At 43.9% G+C, this 25,695-nt stretch overlaps 9 protein-coding genes across 9 annotated transcripts; 4 read left to right on the top strand and 5 right to left on the bottom strand. All coding sequences in view use genetic code 12, as the record gives it.

Moving 5' to 3' along the window:
- Positions 1–134: 134 nt before the first annotated feature.
- Positions 135–668, bottom strand: CXQ85_001405 (uncharacterized protein; the record flags this gene model as incomplete). The annotated part of the gene is made up of 1 exon (XM_025485119.1): positions 135–668. The coding sequence occupies one exon, from the start codon at positions 666–668 to the stop codon at positions 135–137; it is 534 nt and encodes a 177-aa protein (XP_025340050.1).
- A 157-nt stretch (positions 669–825) lies between these two features.
- On the bottom strand, positions 826–3,642 carry CXQ85_001404 (uncharacterized protein; the record flags this gene model as incomplete). The annotated part of the gene is made up of 2 exons (XM_025485118.1): positions 826–2,038; positions 2,303–3,642. 2 exons carry the CDS (start codon positions 3,640–3,642, stop codon positions 826–828), a joined length of 2,553 nt encoding a protein of 850 aa, XP_025340049.1.
- Positions 3,643–3,785: 143 nt separating this feature from the next.
- Positions 3,786–4,971, top strand: CXQ85_001403 (uncharacterized protein; the record flags this gene model as incomplete). Its single annotated transcript, XM_025485117.1, has 2 exons — positions 3,786–4,909; positions 4,941–4,971. 2 exons carry the CDS (start codon positions 3,786–3,788, stop codon positions 4,969–4,971), a joined length of 1,155 nt encoding a protein of 384 aa, XP_025340048.1.
- A 40-nt stretch (positions 4,972–5,011) lies between these two features.
- On the bottom strand, positions 5,012–10,823 carry CXQ85_001402 (eukaryotic translation initiation factor 3 subunit J; the record flags this gene model as incomplete). Its single annotated transcript, XM_025485116.1, has 3 exons — positions 5,012–7,754; positions 7,886–9,685; positions 9,997–10,823. The coding sequence occupies 3 exons, from the start codon at positions 10,821–10,823 to the stop codon at positions 5,012–5,014; spliced, it is 5,370 nt and encodes a 1,789-aa protein (XP_025340047.1).
- A 290-nt stretch (positions 10,824–11,113) lies between these two features.
- Positions 11,114–15,718, top strand: CXQ85_001401 (uncharacterized protein; the record flags this gene model as incomplete). Its single annotated transcript, XM_025485115.1, has 2 exons — positions 11,114–13,713; positions 13,759–15,718. The coding sequence occupies 2 exons, from the start codon at positions 11,114–11,116 to the stop codon at positions 15,716–15,718; spliced, it is 4,560 nt and encodes a 1,519-aa protein (XP_025340046.1).
- A 1,060-nt stretch (positions 15,719–16,778) lies between these two features.
- Positions 16,779–18,677, top strand: CXQ85_001400 (thioredoxin; the record flags this gene model as incomplete). The annotated part of the gene is made up of 3 exons (XM_025485114.1): positions 16,779–16,996; positions 17,038–18,150; positions 18,344–18,677. The coding sequence occupies 3 exons, from the start codon at positions 16,779–16,781 to the stop codon at positions 18,675–18,677; spliced, it is 1,665 nt and encodes a 554-aa protein (XP_025340045.1).
- Positions 18,678–18,767: 90 nt separating this feature from the next.
- Positions 18,768–21,410, bottom strand: PTP3 (tyrosine protein phosphatase; the record flags this gene model as incomplete). Its single annotated transcript, XM_025485113.1, has 1 exon — positions 18,768–21,410. The coding sequence occupies one exon, from the start codon at positions 21,408–21,410 to the stop codon at positions 18,768–18,770; it is 2,643 nt and encodes an 880-aa protein (XP_025340044.1).
- A 1,133-nt stretch (positions 21,411–22,543) lies between these two features.
- Positions 22,544–24,747, bottom strand: CXQ85_001398 (uncharacterized protein; the record flags this gene model as incomplete). Its single annotated transcript, XM_025485112.1, has 3 exons — positions 22,544–23,838; positions 24,020–24,670; positions 24,717–24,747. The coding sequence occupies 3 exons, from the start codon at positions 24,745–24,747 to the stop codon at positions 22,544–22,546; spliced, it is 1,977 nt and encodes a 658-aa protein (XP_025340043.1).
- A 166-nt stretch (positions 24,748–24,913) lies between these two features.
- Positions 24,914–25,657, top strand: CXQ85_001397 (TRAPP subunit; the record flags this gene model as incomplete). Its single annotated transcript, XM_025485111.1, has 1 exon — positions 24,914–25,657. One exon carries the CDS (start codon positions 24,914–24,916, stop codon positions 25,655–25,657), a length of 744 nt encoding a protein of 247 aa, XP_025340042.1.
- Between the last annotated feature and the right edge of the window lie 38 nt (positions 25,658–25,695).

Raw genomic sequence — 25,695 nt, 5'->3', positions numbered from 1 at the left:
CTCCCCTCCCCATACTTCAAATGCCTACTGCTGGCCAGAACTCTTTTTCACCTTTTTTATATTACTATGGATAACTAGATAGATTGTCGCAATAGGATCAAATAATGACATGAAGCTTTCGTTTAAGTATGCTTTTAGTTCAAGGCCAAGCTGTAGCTGTACTCGTCCTCGATGTTCTGAGACAACCACAAGACTATGCAGCTTAGCATGATGCATCCATTACAGATGATGTTGGAAACACCCATACCCAAAGTAGGGAAGGTATAGTGCTTCATCAAGAACTTGAGAATGAAAACCATGAATGAACCAGCCAATCCACCGGCTAACAAGGAGAAGCCAAAGAACAAAATGACTCTTGCTGCCCAGGCGTGCGTGTTGCCATCGCCCAAGAAGGAATTTTGCCCCTCGGTAAACAAATTAGACTTTTCAATGGAGTTCACAATAAGCATACCCAAAGTAGAGCATATGAACGGGATCCAGTCCACGAAAGTGATGTGTACGACGCTGGCATTGACTGTTTTGGAGTATATAGCTGCGTCAACCATAGACCAGAATCCAATTGCGAACAATGCACCCGAGAGATAAACTCCCGCAGATCTAAGCTTTTGAGATTTCGGAAGACGAAGAAGGGATGCGTCGAATCTAAAAAGGCCTCTGCGTTGGTCCATTGTTGAAGAAGGAGGAAGTTGGAAAGGGTCAAATTGGAAACCCAGTTTATCGATATCCGGGGCGCACTACAGATGTACAGGTCCCATGGCGGCTGCAAACCACCACAGCTACCGAATGCTTTACTAGAGTCTGTCAAGTGTAAATTATTATTATTTTCTAACTCAGATCTTCTTCAGCTCCTTTATCTTCTTCAGCTTCTTGTTCCTCTTCTTCAATGTCTTCGTTCCCCTCGGCTTCCTGGCCTTCTGTGTGCGATACATCAGAAGCTTCTGGGGAAGATGCTCCAGACGTTGTGTTTAAGTGGCCATTGCCATTGACAACTTTGAACTGGGGTTCGAGATCATAAAAACGTATATCTCCTTGAAGACTGCAAGTAACAAGTTCGTTACCACCGTCACATGAGTCAATACCGAGAACAGTCGACCCAGGCTGGAGCTGAAAGACAATGTCTTTGCTTTGAACGCTCCAAAAAAGCACACCAGATTGGTCACTGCCAGAAGCTATCAATGGTTCTTCAGTCGCAGTAATGAAGGAAGTGCTGCAATTGTATTTCTCGCATATCGTTGCCAGAGAATCATTAGATGTGTATGTCTTGACGACCCTATTATTCATGTAGTCCCATAACCTGATCTTACCATCCAAACTGGTACTTAGGATGTATTTCCCATTCGGCGTAATCAGGACATTCGAAATAGGGAAGTTAACCACGTCGTTCGTAGACGCCGTGGCAGTACCATGGGACGAACTATTATAAACGAGAGTCTTAAGACACTGGCCGGATTCTAGGTCAAAAAGTCTCATAAGGCCGTCGTATGAAGCACTGATGATGATGGTGTCGTCTGGAGTAAGACTGACAGAGCTGACAGGGTCTGAATGAGCAGCGAGTGTCTTTAGACTTCTTCCAGTGGTAAGATCCCAGATCACAACTGTCTCATCTGCAGCTCCACTGACAAGTAGGTTACCCTTGGAGTTAAAGCAAAGTGCCGAAACATGGAAAGTGTGTTTTTTCAAGATACGAATGCAAGCGCCTTTGGTGATAGACCATATCCTCACAGTCAAGTCATCTGAGCAAGAAGCAATGATACTGCTATCAACAGGAGAAAATGCAATGTCAGATATGCCTTTGTTATGACCCAGAAGAGTCGTTTTATGCGTTCCGTCCTCGTAATTGTAGATATGAAGTAGTCCTGTTGAGGTGCATGTCGCTAGTAACAGGCGGTCTGGAGAAATCTTCACCGAGTTGAGCAGTTCCAGAGGCTTTCCTGGAATGTTGTATCGCTCTTTATATAGTCCTTGCCACTGATCGAAGGAGCCATTTAGTTTGGCCTTCTTATCTAGATGCTCTCCGTTTTCTATCATGGAATATGTACTTGAGTTGGAATAATATACATCGCGCTGATGTAGTCGCGCTTGGATTTATAGTGTGAGGAAGACTCAACTTTTCATTTTATCTAGCCACGACTCGAGAAGACTTCTTTCTATTTCATCAAGTGTGCTGTTGGTTTTTTTTCCTCGAAGTGTGGCTGGGTCTGAAGGGATTGCGTCGTGAACCGCTGATGGAAGAATCTGCCTTTGTAGTTGCAGCCTGGCTGCATTATCTGTTTGCGGCTTGAGAAGCTCTTTCAAAAGGTACCGGAGGTATTGAGCAGTTAGGATTCGACTCTGTGAAGGTTCCAGATCATCACTGGTCCTGACAGGCACGAAGAGATTAATTAAGCTGTCGTTCAATTGTACAAGCTGGTCGTACTGTTCTGTGGGTAGCATTGTCCTTTGCTCAATCTTGTGAAAGACTCTATTCAAAATCTTGATAAATTCAGTTGATGAGTTTCTGCTGGAGCTTGTATCGGCTTTCAGAGGAGTCGCAGCTGGCGCTGGGGATGGAGTGGTCTTACCGCTAGAATCTTGATGGTCGTTGACCGTTTTCGGGTATTCTTTAACGGAGCTGAGATCGAACTCGACTCTATTTTCTTTATTCTCTCCCTTAGAATCAGATGCACCGTTTATCCATCTCTCTTGGTTCTTTTGGATTTCCGTTGGCGCGTAGTATCTTCTAGTTCTTGTAATATGATGTTCCTGGTCCCACAAATGCTTTTTGGTGATGAACTTACGGAGATCTTTTCTCCTTTGATCATCTGATATTAGTTCGGCTTGCTGGATGAACTTGTGTCTCAAGAGTCTCTTGGCAGACCATCGTTCTTGTGGCTGCAAAACAAAGCAACGGTGGAAGAAGTCTATCATTTCGTGAGACCAGCTTTTGCTCAGTTCTGTTTGAATGAGCTCCCAGAAGTCTCCATCATTTTGGCAGCTTGAAATTTGTCGAAGTGCTTTCATTGGTGCAAAGTGTTCTTGAAGAGGCGGTCTGCCGTTCCTGAGCTCGAAAACGCAGCAGCCCAATGACCATATATCAGCTTTATAGCTGTGACCACCAGTACTGTTAAGTATAACTTCAGGAGCCATCCAATACGGAGTGCCCACAGTGGTGTTTCGTCTAGAAAAGTTCGACGATAGTTGCGTTGACACGCCAAAGTCTGTAAGTTTCACCTCTCCATCATGGCCTAGCAAGATGTTCTGCGACTTCAAGTCCCTGTGAATCTTTCCCTGATCATGCAAATAAGCAAGTGCTATAAGCACCTCTTTGGCTATAGCAGCCACGAGTCTTTCATCGGTAATAGGGCCTGCCTTCAACAAGTCAAACAAACTGCCTCCACTGACGTACTCCATTATCACCCACAATTTATAGTTCTTGACAAAAGAGCCCAAGTACCTGGTGATCTGAGGAATACGACATTCTGATAAGATCGTGATTTCCCTATTCACCTCGAATATATCAGCCAGCTCACTCTCCAAGTCTATCTGTTTGATTGCAACTTCCTTGCCAGTGTTTTTCAACACTCCTCGGTACACAACACCAAAGCCTCCTCGCCCAACCTCTTCACAAACGTCTAGCTCATCTGAGCTATTAATTCTGTTCATCAGGGACCCAGAAGAAGCACTAGGTATGTGTTTCGGATGGCTGCTACTGTATTGCGAAAGGTAAATAGACGCATGCATCTACATCGCACTCGATAACGATAGTATTAGCAACGTCAAGGGCATACCGGTGGAGGCAGCAACATATGCTTGGTTTTAGATTCTTGGGTATTTCTACTAGGAGGCTTCCTTCTTTGGTTGCTGGCAGTCTGCTTCGACGTTTTACTTCCACTCCTACACGACTAGAAGATCTCTTCAATGATGTCTTCATCACCAACACTCTACGAACGAACAAGCTGGAAAACGAATATGTGAAATGTACGATATACGACAGCAAAGGTAATATGGTTTGCCATGGCAAGAATATCAGGAAAGCAAAGTTTATGCGTGATTATGGCCTTCTTTCTCGAGATCTACGGAAGGTTGTCAGGTCACATTCTCCAGGAACACGGACTTCAGGAATGAAGGCAAACGTGGAGTTTGTGCCGCTGCTCGTTACAAGAGACGGAAGTATTTTGTTGAATCTATTGAACATCAGGGCCCTCATTCGCCACGATACTTTGGTGGTCTTTGATGCTCCCACAACCACATTTTCACCTTCATCAAGGTTTCATGAATCTCACTCTCATGGCCTTTTTCTTCAAGAGTTGGCAAAGAGACTTAAAACTGATCACCCAGATGCTCCCAAACTACCTTATGAATTCAGAGCTCTTGAGGCCATTCTAATAGACGTTACTTCGAACCTCAATACCGAGCTCAAGGTCCATAAAACGGTGCTATCCAATATTCTAGCAAGTCTAGATAATTCGATCGAAAGAACAAGACTTCGTTACCTTCTCATCCAGTCCAAGAAACTAGCTCAATTTTATCAGAAAGCCAAGTTGACAGGTGATTTGTTGGATGATTTGTTGAATCAGGATGATGAGCTAAATGCTTTATATCTTACCGAGATTGAACAAGGACGTCCGAGGTACTCGTTTAACCATCAAGAGGTAGAACTCTTGCTCGAGTCTTATTATACCACAATCGATGAGATTGTCCAGACGAGTCAAAATCTCATTTCTCAGATAAAAACATCAGAGGAAATCATCAAATTTGTGTTGGATGCTAATAGAAACGATTTGATGTTACTTGGTTTACGATTCTCCATCGGTTTACTTTCCATGGGTGCCGTTCTTTACGTTGCGGCCTTGTATGGTATGAACTTGGAGAACTTCATTGAAGAAATCGACGGCGGCTTTGAGGCCGTTGTCGTCTTTGGCCTGATTGCGTTGGTTTTATTATTTTTCTATTCCCTTAAGCATCTTAGACAGGTGCAAAAAATCACAATGAGTGACTTGCCAAAGAAAAGCAAAATACCCCAAAAGAAGCTTTAATCATTCTCTTCATCGTCCCCCTTGTCTATAGAAATAAGATGACCAGAGTCACTTCGATTTCTCGAACGTTCGTTTGTAAACCGCTTAGTGTGGACAGGTGAGCTCACAGGCGATGGCCTAGGTGTTACTCCCGTCCTGAAAGGTCTAAGTGAGAACTGGTCTCCTGAAACGGGGTTTGGTGACTTTGGAGTTGGTGATGAGACATGCTTTGTTGGTTTTGTGGGTGTTTCAGCCTGGATTTCGACCTTGGGCGTATCATTTCGAGTGGCGCTGTTATCTTTAGACGCAATTCGAGCCCCCTTGTTGATACCAAGATTTTGCTCCTGGCGTTTCGTCCTTTCCAAAAAGTTCTTTTCGTGGGTTATCAAAGCAATGCAAAGTTTTTCCCTTACGTTGATATCAAGCAACGTCAGGAGAAGAGCATTGTAGGCCTCTTTAGGTGGCTTGAAACCGCTTGAATTCTTTACAACAGACGGCCGTAATATGAGATGAAGAAATGGAACGGATCCTATCGAGTCCATAGAGTTGAGCTGTTCAACAAAAGGCGCCACGTCAATTTCCTCGTGATCTTGTATGGCCACATCATCTGTCAGGCCGTATTCATCGATACTTTGAAGTCCAAAAATGAAAGAAACACTCTCAAGAATAAATATCAATGAACAAAGATTGCTCCTTGGGATTGAAGAAAGCACTTTGATGCTCTCGTTTGCGGTATCACCCTTGGAATCCTTGTGTAGATTAAGCAACGAATCATAAATCGTGCAAGGTATTACAGAATCACTCGTTTCCAATAGCCAGTTCTTCAAGAAATTGAGTAGACTGTTTGCTGAAGCCGCTGAAAGTCGCTCCGCGACCTTTTTAACGATAGCTATCTCGACCGCCTTCTCATCTTGAACATTGAGATCATCGGGTGGGTCAAACTCCTGGATGAGTTGAATCACTTCTTGCTTCAACAGCCAATACTCTTGATGATCTATTGGGGCAATCCAAAGCTCTTTAAGCTCAGACTTGTCAGCCAGAAATGTTGCTTCGACCAAACTTTTTAATAGAAGGGGAAGTGACCTCGTACTCATTAGTGATTCATTGTCAACATCGGAATTCTTGACCTGAAGAGGGATATCCTTGTATAAGTTAAATGTAAACTTAATATTCTGGAAGCTTGTGTTGAGTAGGCTGGGGTCAAAGTGTTCCTTCAGTCCATGATGCGGCAGTACAATTGCAGGAAAATAGATACCTGTGCTATTGCTTTGAAGAAGGTCGTGGAGATCTTTCTCGTAATTATGAGGCTTATTGAGTTTCTCAATGAAGTTCGACGTGAAATTGTGTAGTGATGAGACTGCCGAAGCGGAGTTTCTGTAAAGCACTTCCAGAAGCTTTGTTAGACTCTGATACGTCACCTCGATTCTAACCATCTCAAATCTTTCAAAGATTTGTGATTTCTGGAAGATCTCCATATCAAGAAGATGCTTCACTTTCTGTACTTCTTCGTACGCTTCATTGTATTCCAGTTCCAATTCGTGAATCGCCTCTTCAGAGTACTTAGGCTTCAATAGCGAAGATTTAACATTCTTGAACATTGTGTTGAAGCGCTTCGACGTCGAGCCGGCGACCTCATTAACCTTTCTTGAAGACTCTTCAATGCTGAGGCGAGAAATTGAAGACGGCAGAGCCACACTGGAAATTGACGAAGTTCTGTGACTCTTCAACTCAGTAAATTCAACGGCCTCTTGCGACCATTCGAACCACATTCCCTCACTTTTGAACTTTTGGCTAAACAAGCCAAAGCCGACAATTAGTTTCCGATCAATTAGACTTTGGCCAAGTTTTTCAAGATTTGACCTTGTAGGGTTGAAGCCATGGGGCCTGTGTGATTTCAAATAATCGCACAACTGGTCGCTGCTGAATATCTCGTTTCTGTAGCCCGGAAAGGGTATTTTACGTTTAATTGTGGATATGCTGGCGATTGCCCTCGCCAAAAAGGATTGTAGCTTGTCTGGAGACTCAAATTTAAGTCCTCCGCCAAGTAGAAGAGGGAATGATAGATTCAATTGAGATTGCCCATCCTCTAACGCCTCGTCCTCCAGATCATACGCATGCTTTGGCCTCTCTGGAGTGCCAGGCACTGACGAAACTGATTCATCTGGATCATGCTCAATTCTGTGGTCGTGACCTTCAAGCTCTCCAAGGCGAACCATTTCATCGTACTTTCCTTTCGTTCTTTCCATCTTACGTCGAGATTCATCGTAGTCGTCTAGAAGGTCCTCAAATCGATCGAGCGTAGATTTGATCTGGGGCTCATGAAGTTTGATGAAGCCAGTAATCTTTCCAAGAACTTCGGATTCTATCTCTGAGGCCACATTTAGTTGAAGTTGCAGCTCCAATGCTGTTCTATCGACGAACTCCTTGAAAACGTATTTAACATCGACCTCTCTTGGCTTTTGTTCTTGTGAAGACTTCTTGGATCCACTTAATATATGTTTTTCCTCCCTTTCTTCCCGGAACGAGCTATCCATTGGAAGACTTTCTTTGGCCAATTTTGCCATGTAACCACTGTTTGAATGGTGATAGTTCATATAGTTGAATATAAACCGTCTGAGTTCATGGAGCTGATTGAGCGAGGTAAGCAGCTGCTTGGAAAGCAGCTCAATTCCTGACCTGTAGTCAGGCGACCAGTAGGCATTTGCAAACCTTGCCATCGGGAATAGATTAGTGTCGTTGGACAGATCAATACTCAGAGGTCTATAGGCATCCAATCGTGTTTACATCACGTGATAGACCCTTGATCTTTCGACCAAACGGTCCACACTTCGTCATTATGCTATATACAAAGTTATGCAATTTTTTTGGGGCGAATGCCTCGTTCGTCTAACTCATTCTCCAAGTGTTCATCAAGCCCGGTTTGTAGACGGCGGACCAAATGAGCACCGCGGCTGACGTTGGCCCTGATCGCGTTCGCCTTTCTGTAGGTATCGATGACATACGGTGGGGTATTTTTCGCAGCCAGTTGAAGACCGAGCTCGCGGCTTGTGGTTTCAACGTCCAACCAGAAGGGGTCAGCATTCTTCAATTTATGTTTATAATTTTCCCATTCTGTTTTCTCTTGATCTGTGAGTGGCTGCCAAGGGATGGAATGTCCATCATGGTAGTTGTGAAAGATGCGAGCTTCAAAGTCAGTCAAATGGTCCTTCGTCAATCTCTTCATGATTCGGTAATGCTCTGAAATATGCGTTTTCGGGATTTTGAGCTGGAAGCTAGGAGGCCGAGCTTGTTCTCTCGGATCGTCGCCATGACTGTCAAACTCAACCGGCAAGTTTAACTTCTCGACTGCTTCTTTGTGGACAAACGATCGAAGTAGGAAACTTGCTTGGGAAAGTTCAATGTTATCGGTAGTGATGGCCACGAGTAAATTAGATAAAACGTCGGCAGATTCTGTGTTCACCATATGTTCGAAACGTGCAAATAAAGATAAAAGAATGAGTGTGGGTTGTTCCAAAGACTTGTTCTGAAGAACTGTTCTGCTGAATGCATTAAGCGTGGCCTCATCAATTTCGACCTGTTCAAGTAATTCAAATGCTGGCTTCAACTGCGAGGAATCCTTTGCCCTAGAGACAATGTGCAAAATCACTTTTTCTGCGAGCCTGGGGTATTGCTTCCAGCTGGGACGCCTAAGCTCGTTGCACAAGAAATCTATTACTTCTTGTGTATCTTGAGTGGTCTGGCAAAAATCTTCAAGAACCCGGACGCACATATGGCTCAGAATGGGCAAATTAATCGTTGCCATTTTGTTAACATAAATCTCTCTTAAGAAGATATTGGTGATACATTCATAAATCCTTAGCCAGGTAGTGAGATTGACACCCAACTTCAACCGATTTATGATAGTAAGGTATCTTCGGATAATCTTATAGGAGCTAAAAAGCGATCTTCGCGTTGAATGGACCCTGCAAATTTTTAGAAGCTCATTGATGGTTTCTAAATTGGGCTGTTTCCCATCAGTAGCCATCACAAGTAGAAGCTCTTTCGCAAATGATGCTTGAAATTTGTCATAACCAAAGTACTTGATAAGGTAATTATAAGTCTCGACTGATCTGAGATTCTTGAACTCGTCATTATCTAACAGATGCGTGTAAAGTAAGATCTCAGGCACGATACCACTGAGTAAAGATGACGAATTCTTGAAAGGAATCTTGACATGCGTGAGGAAGTAGATATACTCTTGGAACGATTCAGGAGTCAAGGGTTCAGGGAATGGAGGAATCTCATGAAAGTGGTACCGAGGAACCACAAACTTGCTTTTTCTATACTCATCATCTTGCTGCTTTAAAACATATTGAAGTGCACTTGGATCACTCACTGTTTCTTCACACTTGAGACGGTCTGGCGTAAGATGCACTAGAAAGTCAAGCATTTCATTAAAATTGTATCGATCATTAAGAAAGACATTGAACATAACACCTTTGTCAGTGCTGCTTCTAGCCTTATAGTTGGCCTCTGCTCTCGAGACATCGTACTTTGGTGAATCCTCATCAAAGATTTTCAAATCGGGAATATTTAGCTGTCGTAAAAAATCTTGGAATCGCTTCTTCTGGTACCCTTTCAAATGGTGTCTATATTGCTCTAGTTGTTTCTTTGGTATGCGTTCACGAGTCGGTAGTTCATAATGCTGAGGACTTTCAAAAGTCTTTTTTGGAGGTGTGGGCGGTCGGAGTGGTTTCTTGACTTGCTCTACATTCCGTGCAACACGAGATACACGTATAAGAGCATCTTTTAGAGAACTCATTAATTCATGTAGGGGATTTCAAGGACGAATGCAAAAATGCCAATGGATTTTCTGAGCGTACATAGAACCGATCACCGAGACTAGTAGGCGAGTCGAAGATGGCGCACGTGACCAGATACCTACAACGACATGAATAATTAGGGTATTGTATTCTATATAAAATGCCAGAAAAGCCACTCGTCAGCAAGTAGCTAAGGTTACATAAAGTCGTCATCGCCAAAGTCGTCGTAGTTGTTGTCCAAGTCATCGAGCGCATCTTTCTTGAAGTGCGTGTCGTTGACATTGGTCTTCACCAATGGCTTGGCCTTCTTCTTACCAGCACCACCAGTGGCGGTTCCTCCGGCCTTCAGTAATCTAGCCTGTCTCTCCTGTCTTTCCTTCTCTCTCTGCACGACGTTCAATGTAGAAACAACCTTTCTCGTGCTTTCAACAGACAATGGCTGCACGAGGTCTCTAATCAAGTCAATGGCCAAGTTAGAAGAGTAAAGCAATGATGAGTCTTTTGCCAAACCAGTCAAGATAGGAGCCAATGTCTTTCTAAGTTTCTCGAACTCTTGCTTGTTGGTAGGCTGGAACAATGGGTGCAGCTCCAACGGCGTATCCTTGGTGAAAGAAGGCTCTTGCTTGGCAGCGGCAGCAGCAGCAGCTCTCTCTCTTGGGTGAGCGGTCAATTCATCGAGCTTGTCATTAGCAACACCCAAACCGCCAAACAAGTCAGCGGCGTTGTTCAAGTCAGCGTCAATTTCAGCCTTCTTCAACAATTCTCTTCTGGTCTTCTCATCAACAGTGTCGATATCCAAAAGCTTCTTCTCACCAGACTTAGCAGCCTGCTTTTTAGCCTTAGCCTCGTCCTGCTTCTTCTTCAAGTCGGCCTTCTTCTTATCCTCTGCGGCCTTCTTCTTCTTGGCCTCTTCCTCTTCGTCGACTTCCCACGACTCCATCACTGGCTCGTCGTCAGCCTCATCTTCCCAAGAAGCGGTTGGTGCAGTTTTAGCAGAAACGTCAAAGTCCTCGTCGTCCCACGACATGTTCACTGAAGTAGTTTTCTATGGCTTCTACAGCTCGCTTTTTTTGCGTTTTACCAGCCCTGAGGTCACGTGCGCTCTGTCCGATGTTGGATATCTCCATTATATGCACTCCCTTGACAGGGAAATATATCCTCAAACCTTAATTAACCCCTGAAGTGGTATAGTCTCATTCATGAGTTACCCCTCTATTGTCGGGGTATATAATCTGGGTCTTTTGCAATTCCTGATATTATAACTATATACTACTTTTCTTCATCTCTGCTCAGAATATATTTTCACCACCTTTAGTAATGACTTTATATAAGTCCTTGTCTGCAGGAAAGGGAATTACTGTTCATCTTTATAAAGACGGGACAACGAGCCCATATGAGGTTATCTTTAAACTCCCATTTATTTTGAAAGACCATACACAATATGTTTACTGGTATCAAATCTTTATTCAGCAGATAAGAGAGGTTTATGGTGATCCTACCGCAACATATATTAATACTTACTTTCATAAGAAAGAGGATGCTAGGGGAAGTATTTCAGATCTCCAACCTCCAGAACGGAGACCCGTGAATGGTTATGCTGAGCATATTGCTCAACGTGTGAAAATGTTTGGCATTGATCAATCAATATTGCTGGGTATTAAAGTATCGAGTCAAAGTCTTGACACTTTGTGTAATTTACATGAGACAATGACGAAGTATACACCAAGGCAATTTAAGGATTTAATTCATGAGGTTGCACAAGTTTTCGTGCTGTTCGGAGCGTATAATGAGCTTGATTTTATGGATGTGTACCGTATGTGCGTTGCACACTCCTTCTCTGGGAAAGAACTCTTTTACCTTTTGGCCTTGGGTAATCCAGATAATGATGATGAGTTAATCATAAAGAGTCTCTTTCGGTCCATGAATGTGGATAACTATGATTTCAGAGAAAAGCTTTTCAAACTGTGTGGAGAATCTGCCTGCCCTACTAATGAATTGGTGCTTGCATATGAAGGTCAAAATCCTAGCAAGAGGGAGAAAGTTACGGCTTTGAGAAAGGATTTGAATTCGGCTACGAGCTTTATTCCTTCCACTGTTAACCTGCTGGTAAATCTTGTGAGAACATGCACGCACTGTAGTAAGCAAGGTCATACTGAAGACCGTTGTTTCTTAAAGCATCCTGAGTTGCGAACTGAAGCGAATAAGAGAAAGAAGAAGGCTCATTGGACAGAAATTAAAAATAAGAAGCGAGCTAAAGCAAAGAAGGACAAGAGCCAACAAGAAAAGCCTAAGGGAGAAGAAACTGCTAAGTCATTTCTAGTTAGTCCTCATCTGTCTAAATCTAGTGGTCTGAAAATGTGTTTCATTTGGGATTCGGGAAGTCCGATACATTTTGTGAGTGATTTGACCCTTTTGAGTGGTTATGTTAAATGTCCGAAGTTCTTTGGTGACTATGGCACACACCATTATTTAGCCCCTGGTTATGGCCGGGTTACTGGGAGAACTATTTCTGGTAAAGTAATCACGATGGCGAACGTCTATTACATACCTGATGCCTCTGCTAATGTTATTTCGGCTTATCATGATTTCGGATTATCTGTTTCGAAATATAGACTGGATTTGTTCGATAGTGATGGAGTCAAAATTGGTGAGGGTCGCAGTCCTGGTCATTATATGATCGATTTGGATTGCAAGGTTCATGACAATCCCGGAGTGACGCTTTCTCACTCGGAGATCAAGGCAGCGCATGATGACATGAAAATTAATCTAGTCAATGTGTATGCATTAAGGTCCGTGAGGTGGGAGACAAAAGCAACTTATGCAGAAAAGGATATGGAACATCACATTCGTGCTGGACATCCTACATATCAACAATATCTCGAACTTCAGAAGAAATTTTCTTTTCTTCCTAATATTGATAAGGACATCAGAGAACACTGTGATGCATGTCAACAGGGTACCATGGTCAACTTTCGTAAAGATCGTGAATCAGAAACCATTGCTACCCATCCTTTGGAGTACTTGCATGCGGACATTTGTGGTCCTATATCACCAGCTGGTTTTGATGGTCTGAAGTTTTGTTTAGTGGTTGTCGATAAGTTTACGAGGATGTATTATTGCTCGCCCATGACTCGTAAGGAAGACACACTTGGCAATTTTTATGCTATACTTAAGAGGTTAGTTGATGAATTCCCCGGTGAGAAATTCAGGCAAGTTCGTGTTGACAACGGTGGAGAGTTTCGTTCTAAAATGTATTCGAGAGGACACAAAGATATTTTCGATCATTTTAACATCTCCTTGAAATTTACCACACCTTATAGTTCACATCAAAATGGTCTCGCTGAACGAGCCATTCGTGCTATTCTGACGAAAGCTAGAGTTCTTTTACTTCAGAGTGGTTTACCGTTAACATTCTGGCCTGAAGCGTTTAAGACTGCTGTTTTCACCTTGAATAACAGCCCGAAATCCCAGAATCATTGGATTATTCCTATGTCATATTTATCCCCAAGAAAATATGAACGTTTTGAACTATGGGAAGCATCTCCTTTCGGTTGTTTAGGTTACTTTAAAAAGTACAAGGTGAATGCTGGTAAGAAGGTTGATCCTCGTGGGGGTAAGTGTATTTCGCTAGGCCCTGCTTTAAATCGCAAAGCCACGAGAGTTATAGTCCTTGATAATGATAAACTTACTGAGCAAATTGTTGAAACTCATCAGGTTAAATTTATACTGAAGAAGTTTCCATTCTTGGGTGTCCATTGGACTGTTGATCATGATTCTATGAAGAGTCATATTATGAGTGAGAGTCATCCGAACCATTTCTGCGGAGATCCTGAGGAAGAGGATGATTCAATGCTAAGTCCAGATTATGTTCCAGTTGACCAAACTGATGGAAGTGTTGTGTCTAATCAGCAAGAAAAGTCCACTGAACCGCATGGTGGTTTTACCTCCTTAAATAAGACAAGTGAGGAGGATGTTTCCAACATGAGTGATAAGGATTCCGGAGACAGGCTGGAAAATGAATTGTCACATTCGGTTTTGAATAACGGTGCACTGCACCCGCAAAGCGAACGAAGTGGGACTGTTGAGCTGCCTAGAGCAGTTCCTGAACAGGATAATATTAACCGACGGGCTACTGAGGATGAAAGTCAACATAGTCCTCGTATGCTGAGTCGTCTTGCTGGGAAGCATAAACTTAACTATCGTCAGTTATCAGGCAAAAGAGACAACAGAGTTCATTCTTTGAGAGGGGGAGATATTATGATCTTGTCAGTCACTCCTGGAGATGATTACGTTTCCAAATCACTCGCTCTGTTTGTTGAAGCTTTTGAGAGGAACAATGTTACAAGAATTATGTTTACTAAAGTTCGCTTTGAACCAGAAACCTATAAGGAAGCTATCTCATGCGATGAAGCTGATAAGTGGAAAACTGCTATAGATTCTGAACTTGATTCATTGAGAGAGAAAGAAACATTTGAGGAAACGACTTTACCTTCAGGTCGTAAGCCGATTGAGTATAAGTGGATATTTACCATTAAAGACGGTGGTAGATATAAAGCTAGGTTGGTCGCGAAAGGCTTCTCACAAGTGCCAGGTAAGGATTATCAAGAAACTTATTCACCAGTTGCTAAGTATGATACTATTAAATTGTCTATTGCTTTGGCAGCTAATCTTGGTATGACTATTCATCAGATTGATGTTAAAACGGCATTCCTCAATGGTCCCCTAGGTCTTGATCTTTATCTCACTGTACCCGAAGGTCTACAGACAAGTCAGAATAAGGGCAAAGTCTTAAGGCTTAAACGCGCATTATATGGACTTAAGCAAGCTCCCTTGGTCTGGAATTTGGAAGTGTCCAAGACATTAAGGTCTATTGGACTTGTTCCTTGTGTCCGGGAACCCTGTCTTTATTATTTGTATGAGAGTGGTGTTTTGCTCTTAGTGGCTCTTTATGTGGATGATATGTTGATAATGAGTTCTGATATTAAACTTATTGAAAAGGTTAAGCAAGGTTTGTCTATGGCATATGAGATTAAGGACCTTGGTCCAGCGAAGAAGTTCTTGGGAATGAATGTTAGTCAGTCTGATTCAGTGATTACATTATCCTTGGAGGATTACATTTCTAAGCTTATTAGTTTGCATTTGGATCAGTCTTCTCAACCGTGTGAAACACCTTATTATTCAGAGTGGTCAGACTTGTTATGTCCTTTAGTGACTGATGAACTTTATCCCAATCCCACTAAGTTTCGAGAGATAATCGGGAAATTACTATTTGCCTGTACGACTGTGAGGTATGATATTTCCTTCATAACAATTGCGTTAGCGAGATACTCAAGTAAGCCAGCCATGAAGCATTATAAGGCATGCATGCGAATATTACGGTATCTCAAAGGAACGTCAGATTTTGCAATTCGTTACAGAAAAGTCAGCAAGCCAAAACGTTACGTTGATATCAAAAGTTATAGCGATGCAGACTGGGCTAACTGCAAAGAGACATTTAAGTCTGTGTCAGGTAACATATTTTTCATTGAGGAATCTCCTGTTATTTGGAAGTCTAAGAAGCAAACTTCAGTTGCTCTTTCTTCATTAGAGGCAGAATATTATGCATTATGTGAATGTGTTAGAAGTGCTAACTGGTTAAAGTTTCTACTTACTGAATTACGTCTTTGGAATCTACAGCGGTGGATTATCACATATGTGGACAACCAGGGTTGTAAGGATGTTTGTGACCAAGAGCATTTTACTTCTGATCGTACTAAGCATTTTAAGATTCGTCTTAGTTATATTAATGATGAAGTTAAGAAGGCAAATGTGAAGGTATTGAAAGTTCATACAAAGAACAATTTTGCTGACCTCATGACTAAAGGCTTGAAGCAAACTGATTTTAAAAGACTAAGGAATACTCAAGAAGAACTGATACTATAGATTGAGGTCTTCGTCTAAGAGGGGGTGTTGGATATCTCCATTATATGCACTCCCTTGACAGGGAAATATATCCTCAAACCTTAATTAACCCCTGAAGTGGTATAGTCTCATTCATGAGTTACCCCTCTATTGTCGGGGTATATAATCTGGGTCTTTTGCAATTCCTGATATTATAACTATATACTACTTTTCTTCATCTCTGCTCAGAATATATTTTCACCACCTTTAGTAATGACTTTATATAAGTCCTTGTCTGCAGGAAAGGGAATTACTGTTCATCCGAACAGCGGCCCACATTGGGAAGCCGTGATGTGTCGAAGGCAGCAGGTGGTGTTTTAGGAAAGAAATAATATATTTGAGGAAAGAATGGATTTCCTCGAATTCGCCTTCTTTTTTGGCAATGGCGGAAACGTGTCATTTGTAGACGTGGCATTCGTTGTTTGAGGTCTCAATGGAGGACCAAAGGTTATTCTCTGTCATGTATTCAATAATATCAATTGTAAGAGTAAAGAAGATAGAATACAAGAGGAAAAGGGTTTAGAGAACTTAAAGGTTACTTTAAAGGTTCATGAATACTCAGGTAGCTTCCATATCGATATTTCATACCCAATTTGGTTGTTTTGGGTAGCGAAGATGTCATCATGTTACGCGCTTCTATTGTGAGAATGGTCTGTGCCATCAACGGTCGACAAATGGCCCTTAATTGGTCCCAATTCTTGCAAGAGATCAAATTGTACATCTCTTTTATCCTCATTATTGATTTTGAACTTCGAAATTTGGATTACTTTCCTTGGTGAATTTATCGTCCCGTTTGACTTTTATCACTATTCACGATTCTTCACCAAAGACGTCATTTCGCAGCCATTTTTCAAATACTTACTCAACCATTACCAACTCCACAAAAATAAAAATCAACATAGTAAAAGAAATCTTCCTGAAAATGCTTTGGAATCACACTCCAAATGTACTTTTTACCCAATCTACCCTCTGAGCTCACAAAAGCTGACCTAACGTACCACGCTCTTCATACACTACTAAGACCAACTACATACTCTTCCTGATGGTCGAAGTAAAGACACTCCTTACCTGGGCCCAACAGCGAGGCGCCTCCCTATCTCCATCAGTGGCTGTTGATAAGTCACCCGTTGGTGGTTTGGGTATCATCACTTCACAGCCTATTGAGGAAGATGCTATAGTCCTTCGAGTGCCTCAACGCAGCACCTACGATATCCAAACATTACTCCAGTACACTGAAGAGCTCAAAAGGAGAATGACCAGGTTAGTAAGGTTGTTAGCAACGTGCTTTCGCTGATTTTAAGCCCTACAGAGACGACAGTCATACGTGGCTACATATGGAGTTTCGCTATCTTGCAATCTATGGGAGTTGATTTGAAACTCATCTCGCCATACTTGGACGTGTTGAAGACAACAGAGATACTTGATGTGGACGAGAACCTAGAAGCGCTGGATAGCTTTGTTCAATGGCAGATCATACAGAAGAAGCGGGTGGTGCTGGAGCGGACGGAGATTATAAAGGCTCATCCTGACTTAGCACAGCACCTTTCCCCTGAAACAGCATTCAGACTTCATCAGGCAGTGAAGTCTCGAGTTCTCGAGATTCCCCATCCTGTAGAAGACGAAACCTACCAATTCACTACGCGAGTGACTCTCGTGCCAATGCTAGATTTCGCCAACCATGCCAGGGACAACAACGCAGTGTTTGATGTGGACAAATCCACTGGAGACGTGGTGCTTCGAGCCATACACGCAATTCCTAAAGATGCAGAAGTTTTCATTAGCTATTCGCCTTCGAACGATAAAGGAATGTTTTTCAAGACCTACGGGTTCATTCCTCGCGATGGAGAGTACGAATGGGTGCTCCCTCGTTTCAACGATATCGTCAACACCACAAAGAAAACCGAAGACGTTGACTATACTAAGATGGCCAAATGGCTCAGAATCATGCCTCGCCTTATTCTAACTTCTTCCCAAGGCCAGGTGCGTGTGGATCTCACCGAGTCCCGGCTTCCACTCTTGATGGTGCCAGGGCTCACATACTACTCTGGATGGAGGACTGAGAAAGCGGATATCGAGGAGGACGAACAGGACATTGAGGAATTGATTTTCGAAGAAGAAAACAACCCAGTCATCTTATCTACAGAAACTGCTTATGGTGTTGTCTACGAAGATGCTTACGTGAGCGTCCCAAATATATTAGAACAGACATGGGAAGACTCCGAGAACGGGATCCGCGAGCTAGTGGAGCTTACTAAACCGTTGCTTAAGTTAGCTGCGGAAACAAGCAAAAAGGCCGATTACACTACTTTGGCTGCAATTGCCACGCAATACGATAGCACGCAATTACAAAGCTATTTTGCAGCAAAGCACGAGCTTCTCCAGCATCTTCTCCAGCTTTCCACAGATGACTTTATGTACATGATTAATGCTTAGTAGAGAGGGAGGCATGCAATTTTTTTTTTTTTTTTTTTTTGGCCTTGCTTTTGTGAATCCTCGGCCATTTGTAAGCGCTGAAAGAAGAGTCTAGTGCGTGGTGCTTAGCTAATGCAGGATTCCTTGTGCGAGTATAAAAGGCAAGGTCGACATCCTCCAAGTTGATACATCTAGCAATTACAACTCAATTCTTATAATGGTTTCTCAAGTCGCATCTAAAGCTGAATTCCAGGAAGCTCTCAAGCACGACGGTTTGGTCGTTGTTGACTTCTTCGCCACCTGGTGTGGTCCTTGCAAGATGATTGCTCCTTTGTTGGACAAGTTCTCCAAGGAGTACTCTGCTGTTAAGTTCGTCAAGGTTGACGTTGACGAGGTTGGAGAGGTTGCCCAGGAGTACGAGGTCTCTTCCATGCCTACCATCATCTTCTTCAAGAACGGTGATGTTATCCAGAAGGTCATTGGTGCCAACCCTAACGCTTTGAAGCAGGCTTTGGCTGCCAATGCTTAATTGGCTATATACGAAATATAATCCCTTACGAAGAAAATATGCTTATTTGTAGTCGTTATCATTACCTAAAACCTAAAACCCATATTCCTATTAATTACCGCCTTCATTGACACGTGAAATGAAGTCGTTGACGATGTTGAGGTCGCCGATCCACAGCTTTGCTCCATGAAGCACATGGTGCACTAGGGTATCATAAATCAAGAAGTACTGCCTCATCGTTTGCACCATCAGAATACGCTCCCGACGTAAATTGTTCACCATTGAGTACACTGGGTTCTTTGCAAACTCAAATGATCCTCCGTTGGACTTCGAGAGATTCACAATAGCGTCCACGGCACAAAACACACCCGTACGACCACAACCTGCTGAGCAATGGGTAATTGTGTGATACTGTGACCGATGTCTGACCCTGTTGAGTACATGTCTCTTGATCGTCACAAGGTCAATCAAATCCTTTGGATCCACCGAGCTGCTCATGTCAGCCCAATTGCACAAATGAACTTGCAATGCACGATGGAAAACTTCAGAGTCAGAACTGAGCTTGAAGGAGCGCAACATGAGGTTTCCTTGCTTCTCCTCCTTCTCAATTTCCACCTTGATGATGTTTTCCCCAGATCTGTAGACGCCAGCCCTCCAGAAAGGCGAACATTTATGAACGCCATTTTCGAGTTCACCAGAAAGCGAGATGATCAAGAGACATTTCTGGTTGATGACACACTTCCAGAAATCACCAATTGTTTCTCTCAACGGTCCTTGTGTAGCAATATACTTCAATTCATCTTTATCGTCCTGCGAGACACCATCACGAACAACGTTACCCAAAGAGCCCAAAGGATTCAAATAGGATGCGTTGATGTAGTCACAGCTCTGACGCTTCGACTTTATCCTGGCACCATCCGTTAAGCGCACACGAGAGTGGTCGAACAAAAAGATATCTTTGTAACGATTCTTGTGACCATAATCGAGTCCGCAGTTGATTTGTGGGCAAACCTCTGTAGTGCCTCCTGGAGAACATACTTCTGGTTTTTCAGAAGTGAAGGAGAAAGCGCCGTTTAACCTATCCTTCTCACATTGCTCGAGTTTGTTAAACTCGTCAGTAACAAGGCAAGAATTGTTCTCAACATCTTGAAGCCAGGCAGGAAGCCTAGCGATCTCTCCAGGAGTCAAGCTAGCGAGACTGAACTGCTCCGAGACAGGAGTGACCATGCTTTCAAAAACCTCCTCATTGTGCCTTATTTTGAACTTTGTAGTGGGCATGTGCTGAGGTAGTTTGAAGTTGGAAACAGGAGTTGAAACATCCTGGAATGATCCACCAAAACATGGGACACCTGTGATGGAATGAGATCGACGTTGCTGCACAGGACTGCGCTTCATGGTATCGATGGAAAGGGAGGGCTTGGTGACGGATGGAGCTCCCAAAGCCTGTGGCTTGACCGTTAACTGGTTGATATCAATAATATCCTCCTTGCCGGTATCGATGAAATCGGAAGCATAGTTAGCGAAAGACAGGAAATGCTCATCAATCAAATAAATTGGAGGGCCATTCTTCGTATCCCAGCTTGAGCCGTCCACTAACTTCTTACACATGTGCAAAAGTCCACTTGAACCGTTGAAACTGTCGTAGACTATGATGGGTGGCATGCTATAGCCTTGAAGACCCTCGTCAGAATAATGATGCATGTAGTTTTGGATGATGCTCTTTTCATATGTGGGCAAGGAGTTCATGCAGCGAAGGAAATTAAAGTTGGCTCTCTTTAAAAGTGTCAGTGGAAGGCAAACATTAAGAGCGCCGGAGATATGGCCCTTGATAAAGTCAGCGAATGGTCTGATATCAATAATTAATACATTCGGAAGCTGTGTAGCTTCGAGAGAATGGCGGGCTCTTAAGAGGGCCACTGTTTCTTCTTTGGAGATGTATTTTATGGATGGCGACACACCAACGATGCTTTCACGCATATTTTCCTGGCATGGTACATGATGGAGACGTCTGCTCTGTTCAGACTTGATGGAAGCCACAAAGTCGCCCCTTGTGCCTAAGTCTGAGGAGGTGGGATGCTTTTTCATAACAGGAGCTGTAAACTCGCATGCCGTGGAAGTAAGTGGCGCTGTGAGTGACTGCTTGAGGGATGGATGCTTTGCTGATGAGATATTTGGGGTTGCAGGCGCCTCGATGGCGAAATTAAAGCTTGGAGTAGTGGCGGAAGCACACTTTTTAGACTCCTCTTCATCAAACTCATAGAGTGGCTCGCTTACACCCAGAGGAAAAGTCGACGACAGAGGCTGCTGGAAAGAGCGTTTTGGCACGTTAAGCTTCAACTGGAGCACGTTTCGGCGAGATCTTGTGGGAGAGGTTGTGGAGCTGTTTTCGCCAACGAGGGTATCTGTAGACATGGAAAGATCAGCCAGGGAAGTAGAGCTGTCGCCAACCACAGTAGAGTCGGAAGCCAAGGATGAGATGGAGTTGGTGGCGTTTTTATGTAATTTTGGCTTGGAGAAGACCAAGGAAGAGGCCGAGTCAGCACGGGAAAAAGTATGCAGCGGGATGTTGGAAAAATAGTCAGCGTGGTCAAAGTTAAGAAGCGGCAGCTGGAGATGTAGCTTGGTCATCGTATCGTTCACGTCGCCGCCTTCAAGGGAAAAGTAATCAGCCTTGTCGGTTTTGGGCATCTTTAAAGTCCCACCAGGCGTATACTGGGGGAACTTGTACCCCGTACAACAAGGGCTTGTGCTCATGGAAGAAGAACAACAACGACAACAAAATAAGACCCTTGTTGAAGAAGAAAGTGGTTGGTCTGGTATTTCAGCAAAAAGCTTCAGGAGTAGGTGGCAGTTGTGGGACCAATGGGGCCGAGGAATGTAAACACCTGCTTATAGTACCAGCGAAGAGAAAAAAAAAAAAATACGGAAAGCCGAGAATGACGTAGGAGGCTAAAAGCGCACAAAATTACGCCTGCGAGGCTGGACTCCTAAAAACGAACGGTCAGAAGGTGAGACCTGGGAAGGGATGGCACTTTATTTTTTCTTTCCTTTTTTTCACTTTTCTTTCCCTTCTTAGCAACACATCACTTTTTACAGGCTCTCGAACCCCAGCATTCCCGAGCCAGGCCCCTACCAAGCCGCCTGCTAATTTTATCTGTGGCGGTGTATTAAAAAAACCTTTGTTCAGGGCTCAACGCTCTGACGTTTATGACGTGCACCTTTTCGCATAGTCAACCCTGGCCCGGTTCTAGGCCTAAAAGGGCCCCCCATGGATGCGCGCCAGAAGCGTATTTGCACCCACTAGCCAAGCCAGACTTAATCAGAGGGGGGCAGATACATTCATTGGCATAATATTCGTGGGGGGACTGTGCCGCTGGTCCAGGCCCGCCTGACTCCCTTGGCCTAATCTGGCGACGCTGGCCGGTTAATTTAGTAGAAACCCACAATGCTCTTAGTTTGGTACGGCAGCATTCTGAAAGTTGGTCGTTTAGCGCTCGTGGGTGTGTGCTGGCTGTGGAGCGATAGAGGTAAAGTTGCGGCCACAATTTACACAAATCTCTAGTATTGGCGCGGGCGGGGCAGGGTCCAGCGTGAGACAAATCGCGACTGGGCCTCCGAGACATGCTCCATGATCAAGTGGTACCGGGGGGCCATTCATTCCATTCTAAGATTGCTTTTCCTAGTTGGGGGTGCTTGATTGACTGGACCGTCTATTTTTCTTTTTCCCCCTTTTTACCGGCTTGTTTCTTCTTTCCAGGACCTCTTCCTTCCATTGTCGATCGTCGCCCAGGGCCACTCCTTTCGGCGGCTGCAAATTACCCTCGTTGCATCCAGAGCCAGTCGCTCCATTCTCTCTTGTGGATTGCGAGCAAATCTGATCTGCCTGCTTATCGCTTACGCCGTTTGGGAGCTTCTTCCTCGCCTCGTCTCATCCCTTCGAGATCGGCAAAACTCCTAGACTTCCTTCTTCGCAACCGGTTCTCATACTTCCCTCCCGTTTCTGGATGTCTGTTCTTGACTTCTTCCTCCTGAACGATCCCTCGCCTTGAAGTTTGCTTTTCGGAAGGCTTTGGCCGCTCGGCCTGGCCCCGGGGTGTAGCTGGTGTGTGTAATGGCGTCGTGCTTTGGGGCGTTCCTTCACTGTCGCTTTCGATTTCCACTTCACCTTCGAAAAGATGAGAGTTTGGGACATCTCGACGTGCCAGTTCCACTAGCTCCTGGTATTCCTTTGCATCCTGGGTCACACCACTCTTAATAAGCTTCTTCATGAGCTCTTTGTTTTCTTCCTCGTGGGTGTTGCGTACTGGCGGATGGAGCTGTTCCTCATCTTGCACTGCTGAAGCACTTCTGCTGTGTGAATAGGCGGGAGTTTCGCTGTTTCTGTGGACGGTGTTTAGAGTTGAGCTGAGTCCGTCAAAGTAAATTTCATTGACGTTTAGGTTTCTTGATGGATCGAGCTCTTTCTGCCTTAAGCTTTTGAGACTAGCTACGCCTTCGTCGTCTTGGAAGTCGTCTGGCAAAAGCTCACCACATCGTAATGCCGCTGCATCTTGGGAAGTGTACTCCTTGGTGTGTGCTATTCTGCTGTGATTGAGGAAACCTTGGGCCGACGAGAAATTACTTCTATGGCAATCTGGACATGTAAGTTTCACGATAATGCCATCGGTTCGGCGGTATAAGCACCCGGCCACTCGGAGACCAGGGCCTGTTATGCTGGGACGTAGTGACGAGGTTGTAGATCTTGTTCTGTAGTGAGCGGGCTCAGGCGGAGCCGTCTCGAATACTGCCTCGTTGAATTTCGGTTGTTCCTGGTACAGTTGCTGCTGAAGCTTCGTATAGCTGACCGAAAGCGACTTGTTAAGCACATCATAGTACTTGAGGGTAAAGTCGTTTGGTTCACTGTTGAAAGAGACATCGTAGGGTACGTCAAAGAACTTTCGAAGCGCTAGCATCTGGGCCTCACATTTGCCGATTTCTTCCTCGGTTAACCGAAGTTCTCTATGCTTTAAACGAATTTCAAGGTCCACCTGGTTCATGAGGATACTTCTGAGGGTTTCGGTTGGAATATCATGGAGCTTTTCCATAAGGCTCTCCTTATCTATAACTGGCGCCTCTGCTTGCTGTGGTCTCTCGGCTGGATGTGCATGGATCTGAGGCGTTCCAACAGGTGTAAGAGACTCCTCTGGAGTCAAGGATTTAGGTCCCATTATTGAAGGCGAGTAGTATATTCAATGTAGTTGGACCAGTTTGTCAGGCTCACTTTGATGTTCGCCTGCAGATATTGAGTCAGCTAGAGGGCACTTTTTTATAGGAGAGAAGCGTTAACGGGTCGGGCCCAGAGGCGCATTTAGCAAGGAGCAGACGGTAAAGTGTTCTGACTCGAAGCTTCTCTGCTGATATATCTTCATCTGAATTTTTTGTGTTGGCAGGACGAGGGAGTGTTTCGTCCTCATGCGTAGAATGTGCGATGGATTTTGCAGCAATCGGAGTGGGAGAAGCATGGAAGTCATCAGTAGGATTGGGGATTTCTTCAAAGCTTGCGGAAGGCGAAGAAAAAGCTGATTTTCTCTTTTTTTGCGTGGGGTTTTCTTGTGGACGTTTCCGGACGGTTGTAATGACTTCATTGGCTCTTGTAGATGGAGTGAGCACTCTGGAACCCTTCGAACAATTGGATCGCTTCCCTGACGCTTTCTTAACTTTTGACTCTTCTTTTGGCGCTTCAGTCGTCGTTGGATTGCTCAAATTGGCCTTGGCCGCTGTTTTAGACTCATTCGCCTTCACTAACTCCTTTTCTAAAGCACCCTTCTTCGCTCCCTGGACATCCAAAAGCTTCCCAAAAACTTCATTCCTTTCCTTAATTGGTGTAGAACAAGCTCTGATTGTACCAGAACTCTCGAAAATACGATGTAGCTCTTTGGATGAGAACAGCTCGTCACATTCAAACTCACCAAGACTCCTCTTCTTCAACGCTTTCTTATTTTCCAAGATTTGGCGTTTCCGCTTACTTTTATATCCTAAAAGTTAGACATGGTTCTTGAAATTATCAATGGTCCTAAGTACCCTTAAGCGCCCCTAGCACGTCTGTCTTCATTACTGTGAGTAGTACTTGGCTGCGAAACGTAGTGTAGGAAACTATCGTGGACATGGATCGCACCAAGTATACAACCACTCTTTTTCCACCCCAAGACGCTTTATACATACAGCGAACAATTCAGTGCTGAAATATCCTAATATAATATAATTAAGGATCACACATAATGTCTGAAAAGCCCATTTTACCCTCAATCGTGTCCATGGGGGCTCTTACCATCAACGATAGTTCCAAAGACGGCTTTGGTTATAATCCATCAGTGGGCCCTTCATCGAACGCTATCACGCCAGAGTCATCATCTATTCTTCTTAATAAGAGATCCATAAGTTTGACGCCCACGTCTCAGAACTCCATATACGACAAAACAGTCAATACAAAGAAAGTCAACGAAATCAGTCTATCGTCCTTGGCATTCCTCTTCTGTGAGGTGGTGAATTGGGCGCTGTCACAGTCAAAAGGAATTCAAGACTTAGAGAATAGACTCAATGGTCTCGGGTACCAGATTGGACAGCGGTTCTTGGAACTTGTGAAGCTACGCGAGGGCATGAAACACGGCAAAAGAGAAACGAAAATCATCGAAATTCTACAATTCATCCATGGTCCCTTTTGGAAAAGTGTATTCGGAAAGACGGCCAACGATTTGGAGAAGTCCCAGGACGTGAATGACGAGTACATGATTATCGACAACCTTCCGGTGATCTCCAAGTTTATCAGCATACCTAAGGAATATGGAAACTTAAATTGTCTGGCATTCGTCGCTGGGATAATCGAAGGCGCCCTAGACTCTTCTGGCTTTCATGCCACTGTTGTGGCCCATTCAGCTCCTTTGGACAACCTTCCGCTTCGCACAGTATTCTTGATCAAGCTAGACGAACAACTACTTCTCAGAGAAGAGATCAGATTCAATTAGATAGAACATAGGGCGAAAGTATAAGAAAAGAGAGAAAA

This window comes from Candidozyma haemuli (assembly GCF_002926055.2).
Source record: "Candidozyma haemuli strain B11899 chromosome Unknown B_2014730914, whole genome shotgun sequence".
In the NCBI taxonomy this organism is placed as follows: domain Eukaryota; kingdom Fungi; phylum Ascomycota; class Pichiomycetes; order Serinales; family Metschnikowiaceae; genus Candidozyma; species Candidozyma haemuli.
Note: the sequence above shows the minus strand (reverse complement) of the source record. Positions and strands in the feature narration are given on the sequence as shown.